Consider the following 12,471-nt stretch of genomic DNA (forward strand, 5'->3'; position numbering starts at 1 on the left):
AGAGAAGGTAGCGTATGATCGGACAAACATGTACGAGTAATTTTTCTGGTCTGTAGCTAATGTAGCTGAGTTGCAGTGCCCATAGTGACAAGTTGTGATGAAATCACGAGGATTACATCAATAACCTCATCAACGGCATGTCACGTCGACTTGCGGAGGTTATTAGACTATGAAGAGGACCAACCAAGTACTGAATGTTTAATATGAACATCAAACGTTTGAAATAATTTGTTCAGAAAATTTCTGTGTAACTTCTACCAGAAGTTATAGGGCATCAAAATGTCCGAATGTTCAGAAATGGCATGAAGCAAATGGACGTTGCCAGAACAGTAAGGTAACCCCCGTGTACTGTATCCAGAAATCTGAAATGTCATCGGACTCTTGGAAACGTTGTTCCAAGAAAGTCTACTGGTAGACACCGAAAAACTACTGCCCGAGATGAACGTGTTTTGATCAGGTTAACACGTCAAGGTCGAAAGAAATCTTGCAACCCCTTACGACAGGAATGGCCTGAACACGTTCATTCCATGGTATCCAGAAAAACAGTGACTAGGAGACTGACCAAACAAGGTTATTTTGTAAGAGTGGTTATCTGCAAACCGATATTAACCAGAATTCACCGTGGTCACCGTGTTACTTGGGCAAGACAGCATGCCAACTTACAGTTAGGAAACTGGCGACATGTTACCTTTTCAGATGAGTCTTGTTTTCGGCTTATTAAAGCTGATGATAGGATTCATGTTCGTCGTTTTCTTGGAAAATAGATGAGGAGAGACTGTCTTTCCCACAGGGAACACACGGGAGGTGGTGCAATACATGTTTGGGCAGCTATTAATCATGGCAGAAAACTGCTATTCATATTCTCCAGGGAAACGTCAATAGCGCCCCTACAGGCATCACATGAGGACGATTTTTCTGTCATATGCTAGTGCAAGGTTTGCAAATAACTTTGTGTTCAAGGATGACAATGTTACTGTCCACAGGGTGCGTATTGTACAGGAATATCTCGACCAGGAGGACGTTACAATATTGCCATGGCCAGTAAAGTCTCCAGATTGTAACCCTATTGAGAGAGTTGACACCAGCATAGAAACATTAGTTGTTTCTTTTCACATGTAGTAAAATTAATCATTTGTCTAACATTTTGTATTGCGTAGGGTTAATTCAGGCAGCCGAACTGAGCCGAAAAATTGCTCACCACGACTCTAAACCAGCTGCTGTAGCTTAGTTACAGCGTCCTCTAGTGAAACGTTGGAATGAAATCACGATGATTACATCAATAACCTCATCAACGGCATGCCACGTCGTCTTGCGGAGGTTATTAGAGTACGAGGAGGACCAACCAAGTTCTGAAAGTTTAATATGAACATCAAACGTTTGAAATAATTTTGTTCTATCCGAAACAAAACTTAATGGCTAATGTAACGTAACATTTTTGGATATAATATACCTGGATTATTTTTCACTAAGCTATTGTTGATTTATTTCTCTTCTAAGTAGCTCAGAGGTAAGCTTATAACACTAAAATCCGGGGTTCGATCCCTGAGGTGGGCGCAGCGCCATTAGTCTTTTGTGAGCTTTAAACATAAAACACAAAAACAGTTATTGTTTTTTCCATATATACTTAGAGATATGTATTTCGTATTCTTAGTATGGCTTTTATTCACAGTTACTTCTAGTTTCGAATGCAACTTACAATTTGCGAATTTTTCTCACTACTTTGGACTGTATTCGCTGTCATTTATATCTATTACAGAAAATCATAAGGCCATGAGAAATTCATAGTATAGTCTGCTATATCAACATACCAAGTTTCGTAAAAATTCATAGTCTTTTAGTATATTTTTATTACCTTAGATACTTTTATTTTCTTACGTATTATACAACTAACTAGAGTACCCGTCCCATGGATGGAAGTTATACAAATTCATGATTAATAAAAGGTTATCTTAGGAAATAAGATGTTGCTTGTCTTATACGTAATTGTAAAAAAACGCAAAAACGCCCATAAAAACTGCAAAACACAAAATGTGAAACCGCAACTTTGTATGCATATATCTTTTCATGGACCCAACAAACCATCATGCCAAATTTTGTGAAGATCCACCAACAGAGGGAGAACTAGTGGTAAAAAACGCCCATAAAAACCGCAAAACGCAAAATGCAAAACTGAAAATTTGTATGTACCCTTGCATGGACCTAATGAACCTTCATATAAATTTTGATGAAGATCCATCCACATCCTCCGAAGTAGTTACATGGACATGCAACAGACAGTACTATTATATTTATTTAATTTATATATATATTATGTAACGTTTCGTAAAAATTCAATGTCGTTTAATACTGCTTTTACCATCGTAGATAATTCTACATCAAAAAAAGATGAGGATTTAGACATTCTTTAAGAATTTTGTATCTCAAAATTGGTAGAGGATATTACCACTAGATTCGAATGTGTTATAATGAAACTATGCATGGGTATACTGTTTTGGTGAAAAGTGTTTGCCATATATTACAGGATGCCGGAAATAGTAGCTTTAAAAGCCCATTTTCTCACCTTCCGCTAAATACAGTCACGGGTTTCTCTTGTCATTTCGCATTTGAATAACACGAATCTTGATTATGACTTACATTCACGTGTGTCTACGTCAGCGTGTAGTTTTACAGGTATATTCATAATTAATTTGTAATTTCGAGCAGTCAGCTTTGTGCAGGTGCATTTGTTGTTATTAATGTATGTCATTAATGTTAAATGTGATTAGGACATTAGGTCGAACATGTTCGGGTCTATTAAAACAAAGTTTATGGAATGTGACAAAGGTGCACTTATTGTGGGTGGTGAAATATTTTTCTGATATTATGTATATTTGGGTCGCCCTATGGGTCAGCGGTAAGTTTACAGATTTGCAACACTAAAGGGGATCGATTCCTTGTGGTAGACAGAGCGTAGACAGATTATTGTGTTGCTTTGGGCTAAAATTCGACAACAATATGTATGTTTGTATTTCTAAAAAACTGGAATCGGTGTCCAATGTGATTTATAAAATAAAATGGTCATGGCAAGTGTGTTTAAAGGCAGATGGTTGGCAAATTTCTGATGTGTAGTGTTAGAGTGATTTTAATACGTTATTATAAGCCGAGGATTCCATTGTGAATTTAAATAACAATTCAAACTTCATCTATTAGCTTAAAAATGAGTTAACGAACAACTGAAGAAAATCTACAGCTTGATGTAAGCTTAACTTAAAATAATTTCTAAAAAAATCTGACAAACTACTTTTTGTTATTTTGTAAAACTAAAAATTATTTGATCGTTTGAATTTGTAAAAATAAGATTTTATTTCAATATTTGTTAATAAAAATGTATTTTGTATACGCTGATACAAGGTCTATCTTCCAAATGTTTCATTTATCGTAGAATAAAAAAAGGAATATCAAAAGCTTATTCATTCCAATGCTTTACTTCAGAAATAAAAGGTCCATTATTTCCACTAAAAGTATTTTATTGCTTCCCTGGTATTAAGGAGTTTCACGACGTAGAAGAAGCCATTTTAAAAGTCTAAATGAGTAGTTTACTTAAGTATCTTTTAGACGTGAGATGGGAATATGAATAATTTAGCAGTAGAAAAAAAAAGAAAATTGCTCATAGCGTGAGATTACCTAATCCATGCACTTCGTACAAAATAAACTCAAACCCATCTTCTGTAAAGTATTTTGAAATTATACATTGCAGTAAACATATGATGACGAACTAACTGTTCAATATAGAAAAAGAAAATACATTTTCATATCGTCATTTAGGTAAACTAGCCGTTTTTTGAAAAAGGTAGAAAGGGTGTATCGTTATATACGTTTGTTAGAAAAGTCATTACATTATTAACAAGCCAAAAAAATGGAGCACCATAAATGCATAGCAATGACGGCAATCATGTCAACTCTTAAACAAATGTCTCCCGATGTGAAGTAACCAGTAAGAACTGATGGTGATTTATCTAAATAAAACACTTTTTATAGGCTAAAGTTTATCATTATCGTCTGCTGCACCGTCTTGTAATAAACTGTTCAGATAAAATTTACATAGTTATTGGAAATAATAGTCAAAAGAGAAAAAAAAAACTTCCAATAAGTGGCTTCACAAGAAATATATATAAACCTCGTAATGTTTGTTTAATGACTAGTGTTAACTTTGTTGATTTGAATATGTTTAATAACTAGTGTTAATTTTGTTGATTTGAATATGTTTAATAACTAGTGTTAACTTTTTAATTTGAATAATCTTTGAAAGTGCTTCTGGAATAACTTAAGAGCCAATACGTTTCCGGTATATACTCTGATTGATTACTTTAATAGATCCGGCATGTCCAGGTGGTTAAGGAGCTCGACTCGCAATCTGCAGGTTGTGAGCTCGAATCCCCGCCCCCACCAAACATGCTCGTCCTTTCAGCCGCGGAGGCATTATAATGTAACGGTCAATCCCACTATTCCTTGGCGGTGGGTGGTGATGACTAGCTGCCTTCCCTCTAGTCTTACACTGATAAATTAGGGACGGCTAGCGCAAATAGCCCTCGTGTAGCACGAAATTCGAAACAAACCAGGCATTCAGCTAACATCCTGCAGATGGTGTGGCATAAACTCTATAAGATATTAAAAGGTCTCTTGTTCCATTGTAGCCAAGTCATCCAAAAGTATGGTATGCAATTACTTAGTAGATGTTGTCGATTTATTATTGTCACGTAAACAACGTTCAAGTACATATCAAAAATGCACAGTCAGATTATGATCCTACTATTTTGGGGGTCAAAAATTATACAAGCACGATGGATTATTGTGCTATTCTATTGAAAAATATCTTGCTAATTAAAAACAAAATGTTGGTGAAGTCTGTGGGGAAGATATTATCGCCAACAATCTTCAGGTATACCTTAGATGTTATTCGCCCTACCATAGAATTAAAGGAATCAACCTTTCCCACACCATTACACCTTATGGATGACAACTATCAGTTTGCACTGCCGGACTTACATAATGGCCTCATATAGTTGTCACCTTATTTCTACTATACTGCTAGCCCAGAAAAGAATGAAACACAACTCATCAGATGAAACTACACTCTTCCAGTCATTAATTATTTACACATTACGCTCAAACACAAATGAAACTATATTTCCTTGCCTGGATCTAAGACAGTTAATTTTAACAAGTTGTTGGTTATCATGTGATTTTTCTTTTCTTTGTATGCTTAGATTTTGACCACATTAGAATGAATTAGACATTTCTGACACTTTGGCACCTGTTGCACTTTACGAGCTTGTACATTCATCATTTTTCTCAGATAATCACCAAAGTTAGTGATTTGGGTTTGTTTGTAATTTTGCATAAAACTATACGAGGGACACCTGCGCTTGTCATTCCTAACTTACTAGTGGAGGACTAAGGAAAAGGCAGCTAGTCATCATCACCCACCGCCAACTCTTGGGCTGTTCTTTTTACCAACGAATAATGGGATTGATCGTCACATTATAACATTCCCACGGCTAAAGGGCGAGCATGTTTGGTGGAACAGGGATTCGAACCAACGACCTTCAGATTGCGAGTCAAGCGCCCTAACCACCTGTCCATGCCGGGTCCCAAATTTAGTGACTAACCATTTTCATAGTAGCTAAACTAGTCACGTTCAATTAGCATTGTAGATAAACAGACGGTCAAAGAAATTTACCCAATAAATGTCTTGCAGATTAATCGTTTATAAAATTAAAATAGTCAAGAGACACATCTTTACTAGTTAGCGTACACAGTAAGCGTCATTTTTACTTATATAAGTGAATACAGAACAATTTATTTCAACCTTAAGCATTTGACTGACTTTTTCGCTAAATTGGACAGTTTGTTTGTATTACAGAAAAGCTATACAATAAACTATCTGCGCTCTTCTCACTATAGGAATCGAACCCTGGATTTTAGCGTTGTAAGTCCATAAATTTACAGCTCGACTCACTGGGTGGACAAACTGGACAGAAAGAATTAGTAAAATAACGTAATAAATTTTTCTTCATCCAAGAATCTCCACTTTATTATTCTTTCCATATATTGACTTCTCATGGGTATTTGTGGACTACATGGAATTGAATGAGGATCATAGTCCAACTTTACAATTCAACAAAAAAATAATAAGTATTATTTATAATGATTTGTTTATTGGCTATAAAGCACAAAGCTATGCAACAAGCGGTCTGTGTTCTGCCCACAGCGGGGATACAAACCCGATTTGCAACATGAAAAACCCTGAGACTTACCGATGAAACTCCGGGGGGGGGGCGTTTTTTGTTGACTAGAATATTTTCCTTCCATTTCTTTTGCATTAAGTATCTATAAACATGTTTTGACTACATAAGAGGAAATTATAAAAGGTTTAACAGTATAAGAAGTTCAAACTATTAAAAGCACTCATTCTTATACTGCAGGCCGGCGTGGCCAGGAGGTTTGGGCGCTCGACTCGCAATCTGAGGGTCGCGGGTTTGAATCCCCGTCACACCAAACATGCTCGCCCTTTCAGCCATGGAGGCGTTATAATGTGACGGTCAATCCCACTGTTTGTTGGTAAAAGAGTAGCCCAAGAGTTAGCGGTGGGTGGTGATGACTAGCTGCCTTCCCTCTAGTCTTACACTGCTAAATTAGGGACGGCTAGCGCAGATATCCCTCGTGTAGCTTTGCGCGAATTTCAAAACAAACCAAACCAAACTTATACTGTAGTTATAATATCGACTGAATGCAGTGAAACTTAGAATTAGTTTTTATTTTTCAAAACCCATTGAGTTAATTTATTTTCGAAGTTTATCCATGCTTTCAAATATGCTAGTTGAGCAGTAAAGCTTATACTTTGAAAAGATGTAGTCATTACCTTAAGATTTATCTTCTTAGTGATGCTTAAGTAATCATTATAATTTTAAACAATTTAACATTACCTTTTAAAAATTATGATAATTATTTAAGAAATGTACTCAAAGTTTTGATTAACGTTTTCTATTTTACTGCTACCAGTAATAAGTTTTTGCACTGGCAAATGAATTGTAAATATACAAAATAATAATTTTCGTCAGTGCTTTTGTTTACCCAACTGCAAATGAGTTTTATGATAAGCTCATTTGAATCATACCTAAACACTTATTTCATGCTAAAAGCCTCCCAGTGGCACGGCGGTATGTTTCGATACTCGTTGTTGGGCAGAGCATAGATAGCCCTTTGTGTAGCTTTGTGCTTAACTACAAACAATAATGTTAAATTGTGAGAAAAACTGTATTTAATTGTTTCGCTTTAGAAGGCTCGCCTTCTCAATCGTGAGGGCGTTATAATGTGACGGACAATTCCGCTATTCGTTGGTAAGAGAGTAGCCCAATAGTTGGTGGTGAGTTGTGTTGACTAGCTGCCTTCCCTCTAGTATGTATTAGATATTAGAGATTGGCAAATTCTAGTACTAATTTAATATAATTTATCTTCTTACAGAGGATCGTAAGCTCTTTGTGGGCATGCTCAGTAAACAGCAGACAGAGGATGACGTTCGTCAATTATTTCAACCTTATGGAGCAATAGATGAGTGTACAATCCTCCGGGGACCCGACGGCCAGAGTAAAGGTAGGTAAAGTTGAAGGTACGTTAGTGGCTTGGAAAGTCCGGAAAATTAGTTATTTCCCGTGTAATTACTCAATACTTTACTTAACTGTCGAGTTAGACAAGAAAGCTTATTTATCGGTGTAATGAACAGGCCAAGTCTCTTGCACTACCTACTTCTCTTATATTCTTTTTAAGCCTAAAATAGAAACGTTCTGAAGCGGGTGATTAGGAGAAAGTCCGATCCTTGAGTTTAACGATTCCACTGATCATTCTAACTTAACGAAAGGACTTTAGATTATGGCGTAACTGTCGAAACTTATTTTCATGGAAGAACTGAAATCGAACTGCTATCTCAAATATGTTTCATTATATGGACTCACTCAACTGAGAAAGCGTTTAGCATTTTAAATTTCTATAAAACTATTCATGCTAGTCATAGCATTTCATTATATTCTGTACATAATTATTACACCTATCTTATATTTAACAGAACTTCAGAGTTATTCATGCAATATGAACTTTCCAAAAGTATGTTTGGTTATTCTACCAATAGTAAACATAGAGCGAAAACACCTGTATTTAGTTCTTACGCTAAATAGTTTCTAATTAATACTGTATCATCAAGATATTTCATCCAGCTTTCCTCCACCCCAACATGCTATTACTTTCCATAAGGCTTACTATGAGTAAAGTCTGATGATACGAACAATTAGAGATTTGTTGTAGTTTTACGCATAGCTACACAAGAGCTCTTCTGGGCAAAACGTCCCTATATTTGAATTGGTAAACTAGAAGGAAAGCATCTATTCAACATTATCCACAGTCATCTCTTAGACTGTTCTTCTCTGGACAAGTAGTGGTATTCGACCGTTATTTTGTTGCGCAACGTAGAGAATTTTACATGACATAGACAAATAGGGCTAGTACTAAACTGTTGTTTCTGTTGTGTTGTGTTGGAAATTTGCAGAATTTCACGCTCGACGTTCTACGAGAAGTAGGAATAACTTTAAACATTTTATATTTTGATATCTCGAACCTCCAGAATTTATACCGCGCAATACATTTATCACTAAAACTAATTTCTATATAGGCAACCTAAGTAACTTAGTAGCTTCAAAACAAACGTGCTTCAAATTAATGACAGCGTTAGAATACAATTCAATAAAAACAACCAGTTAATGGAAGTTGTTATAAGGTAGAGAGAATTGAACCATTAAACGTTGTTTAAAGCGATAATATATTATTCTAAGTGGCTTATACATATTACATTACACTTAAATACTTTGATTTCCTGCCAGTTAAACCAACCTACAAAAAAAAAAAACTTACAGATCTAAAATTGAATCAAATTAGGATATTATTCTAATTTATTTTAGTTTAAACTGGATGTCCTAGTGTGTATAAAGCATTTCCAAACCCCCTTGCCCTATGAATGCTTCAACTCTTCTCTCGTATATGTTAAGATCTAGAGACATCAACTCTACGCTTTAAATGCTAAAGTATCGCCCCTCTTTGAATGCCCCAACTCTTCTCCCGTTTATGTTAAGGTCTAGAGACATCAACTCTACGTCTCACCTTCTAAAGTATTGCTCGCTCAGCTAGAATATTTGTTAGTAATGGTCTTTAATGATGAAAAACAAACAAATAACATTATATCTCCAGATTTGTGGTACCTGCATCTTCAATATAATGGGACAAACTTCAAATTATTTGTTGTTAATTTTCACGGTTGTTACTTATCCGGAGTTTTTAGAGTTATTGAGTGAAGTTATCCAATGGGCTATTTGTAATGTGTCAACCATGGGCGATTTTTAGCGTTATAAGGCAACGGATTTACTGCTGAGCCACCGATAGGCGGGAGAAGCCATACTTCTAGTCATGATATATTTTAAGTAGTTGACACCATTTAGATAAACTCGCATTTATATTAATTCGATAATCTGCGGCAGGACTCTTGCAACCTATTCCGTTTCCAATTATATCAGACATTACATTGGTGCCACATTTAAATGTCTATGTCATTCATCCTTAGACTTCTGAAATATGACGGATGTTATAGCACTTCATATATCTTATTTGAATTTTTTCAACATTTTGTTGTGCTGGAAGATAAGTATTTATTAGACATACGAAAATTATACTCATCTAACGTTAACCCTATAGAAAAAAACAAAGAAAAAACATGTTTTTCCGATATATTTAATATTTTTATTTTTTAGTTAGTTTGCTGTTAAACGCAGAACTACACAATGGGCTATCTCTGCTGTGCCAACCGCTGGTGTAGAACTCTAATTTTTAGCGTTAAAAATCCTCAGACTTACCACTGAGTCATCAGGAAGCATATTTATGGCACTTAGATGGATATGTTAAAACTATACAACTTATGGTGTTGCGTTTAGTAAAATACAAATCATAAAGTCTGACTTTAGTAAAATATTGTATTTGTTTGTAGCTTAAAGTCTGACTTTAGTAAAAATTGTATTTGTTTGTAGCTTAAAGTCTGACTTTAGTAAAATATTGTATTTGTTTGTAGCTTAAAGTCTGACTAGTAAGATATTGTATTTGTTTGTAGCTTAAAGTCTGACTTTAGTAAGATATTGTATTTGTTTGTAGCTTAAAGTCTGACTTTAGTAAGATATTGTATTTGTTTGTAGCTTAAAGTCTGACTTTAGTAAGATATTGTATTTGTTTGTAGCCAGTCAAGTTTTATTTACTTCTGATAAAGTTTACATGCTAACTTTAGATCTCATTTCTAAAGTAAGCTTCAGTGGCAACATCTATATACTAAATTCCCTCACGTTCACTAACTAAACGCCAAAGTAATTATTTGAACAACGCTATCTTTGAATACTAGCTTTAATGCATAAATAAACTCTGTCTTAAGATTTCTATAATGTCAAATACAGGAACTGCAGGTACATTCTCGTGATTCATGTTCAAGTCATTCAGACGTTACATCGAAATAATAAAACGTACATTTTGATAAATCAAAAACTAATCATCAAATGTGTATACTACAACAACTCGATCTCTTTTAAATCTTGCCACAAGAAAATATTTAGAAAATAACAATACGACGTCTACTTCACGAAAAAATTCCCTAAGTCGTTAAATACGTTAATTAATGTTCACAATTATTTAACTTACCGTCTCTAATTTGTCAGGGGATCTTGTCCTTCCCTTTCATGATAATATGAGATGAAAGCTTGAGAATATCATCATCATTAACATCTGGATTGTCATCCCTCCATTCACTTTGTTTTAAGGATATTTATCTACTTTTTATTTTCAAATTAAAAAAGTCCTATAATTCAAAAAACATGTTTTTGATTTGTATTGCTTTGAAAAACACGGCTTTTTGTGATATTAACACCTGTTCACACAATATGATTTTTAAAATATTTTTTTTGAAGGAATTTCATTTTAGCACATGGAGAATAGACGCTATTTTTCTAATTTGTTTGCTGCTTTTAAAACTTCTTACGTAACTCCTTCTAACGATTGTTTTGTTCCCTAATGACAATACAAAAAACTAACACGTTTTGCGAGTATTATTCTGAGCTATATTATATTATTTTATCTTAGAATCATACTCAAGTATCGATAAAGTTGAATTTTTTTAAACTAACTACTTGAAATTCTAACGCCTATCGATAAACTTCAAAATTACTCCTGACCTGTTTAATGAATATTTCGGTGAAATTAAGTTTAAATATTTTAAGCTTTTCGTTACAGCTTATTGTTGAAGTAAGTAAAATATATTGTACTTTCGTAAGGAAAAGGTCTATATTGTACTTACTCACATATATTGACCAATGCTGCTGCTTTTATATTTTATATTTTTTTAATATTTAACTTATCAAAAATTTAACACTTTTTTGTGTTTTCTCGTTCATTTATATTCCTGTTTTTATAGGTTTATGTACATTCTGCTAATATTTATACATCACTGAATATATCATCGTTTAGTTTCTGAACAAGATCATATTTCGCGTTTCTTGAAACGTTCTACAGAAAAATAAAAGATTAGTTGGCATGAGAGTTACTTAGAAATCCGCTATATTGAAAATTGAAAAGTGAATTGACGTGAAGTTAAATTATATTGTAGTAAATATTTAAACAAAACGTTCTGCGCTTCGTTCAATGTATGAAAAATGGTGAAAAATATCAAAGGGCTATAATTTGAGCTTAAGGAGGTTATAATAGAAGCATGCTTAAATATATTGTACTGTCTATCTGCTATGCATTTCTTGTGCCTCTCATGTAAATAGGTTTACTCCGTGCCGTCATTCACTCTCGTGGAATACATTAAATTTTAAATTCCCATTTTTAATTCATTTTGTTTTCGAAACTTACCGGCATATGAATTTTATAATTTATAGATGAAAAAAAATATCCTTGTGGCAATGAAAGTTCGTTGACTTTGCTGAAAAGTAGATAAATAAGGCAAGAACAGTGATTCTCTGAGGAATCAATTTGACACTTGTAAATAAATCACTTAAGTCACTTTTGTCCCTTTATTCTGGCTTCGCTTTGCTTCGTAAATTGCACATCTGATATTGTTATTCGTAAGTTTTCATACACAAAAACATCCATATATATATATATATATATACGTTATGTGAAAAATTATGGGTTATATAAAAGGCCTTTCGGCATTCAAAAGCAGCTTGCCCTGACAATAGACCATTATTAAACCAGAAGTAGGCTTAGTTTATAACACTCAGTTGTTTAAAAATAAAAAGTGTGTATTAGGTCGTCAAGAAATTAATGTCGCGGATTGGAACATTTTCGTTAACCAACCCCCCAAAAACGTACATCATGTGAACCATTTTTGGAGAGAATTGTCACAGGTGATGA

General features: G+C 34.2%; 1 protein-coding gene across 6 annotated transcripts in view; it reads left to right on the plus strand.

Moving 5' to 3' along the window:
* LOC106478651 (CUGBP Elav-like family member 4) overlaps window positions 1–12,471 on the plus strand; it is a 484,600-nt gene that overhangs the window by 427,228 nt on the left and 44,901 nt on the right. For all 6 annotated transcript variants that reach the window (XM_022382285.1, XM_022382287.1, XM_022382290.1 and 3 more), the window contains one exon: window positions 7,504–7,632. In XM_022382285.1, the coding sequence (XP_022237993.1) occupies window positions 7,504–7,632 (129 nt within the window). The remainder of the gene's footprint in view (window positions 1–7,503; window positions 7,633–12,471) is intronic.

Source organism: Limulus polyphemus, unplaced genomic scaffold, assembly GCF_000517525.1.
Source record: "Limulus polyphemus unplaced genomic scaffold, Limulus_polyphemus-2.1.2 Scaffold238, whole genome shotgun sequence".
Classification (NCBI taxonomy): Eukaryota; Metazoa; Arthropoda; class Merostomata; order Xiphosura; family Limulidae; genus Limulus; species Limulus polyphemus.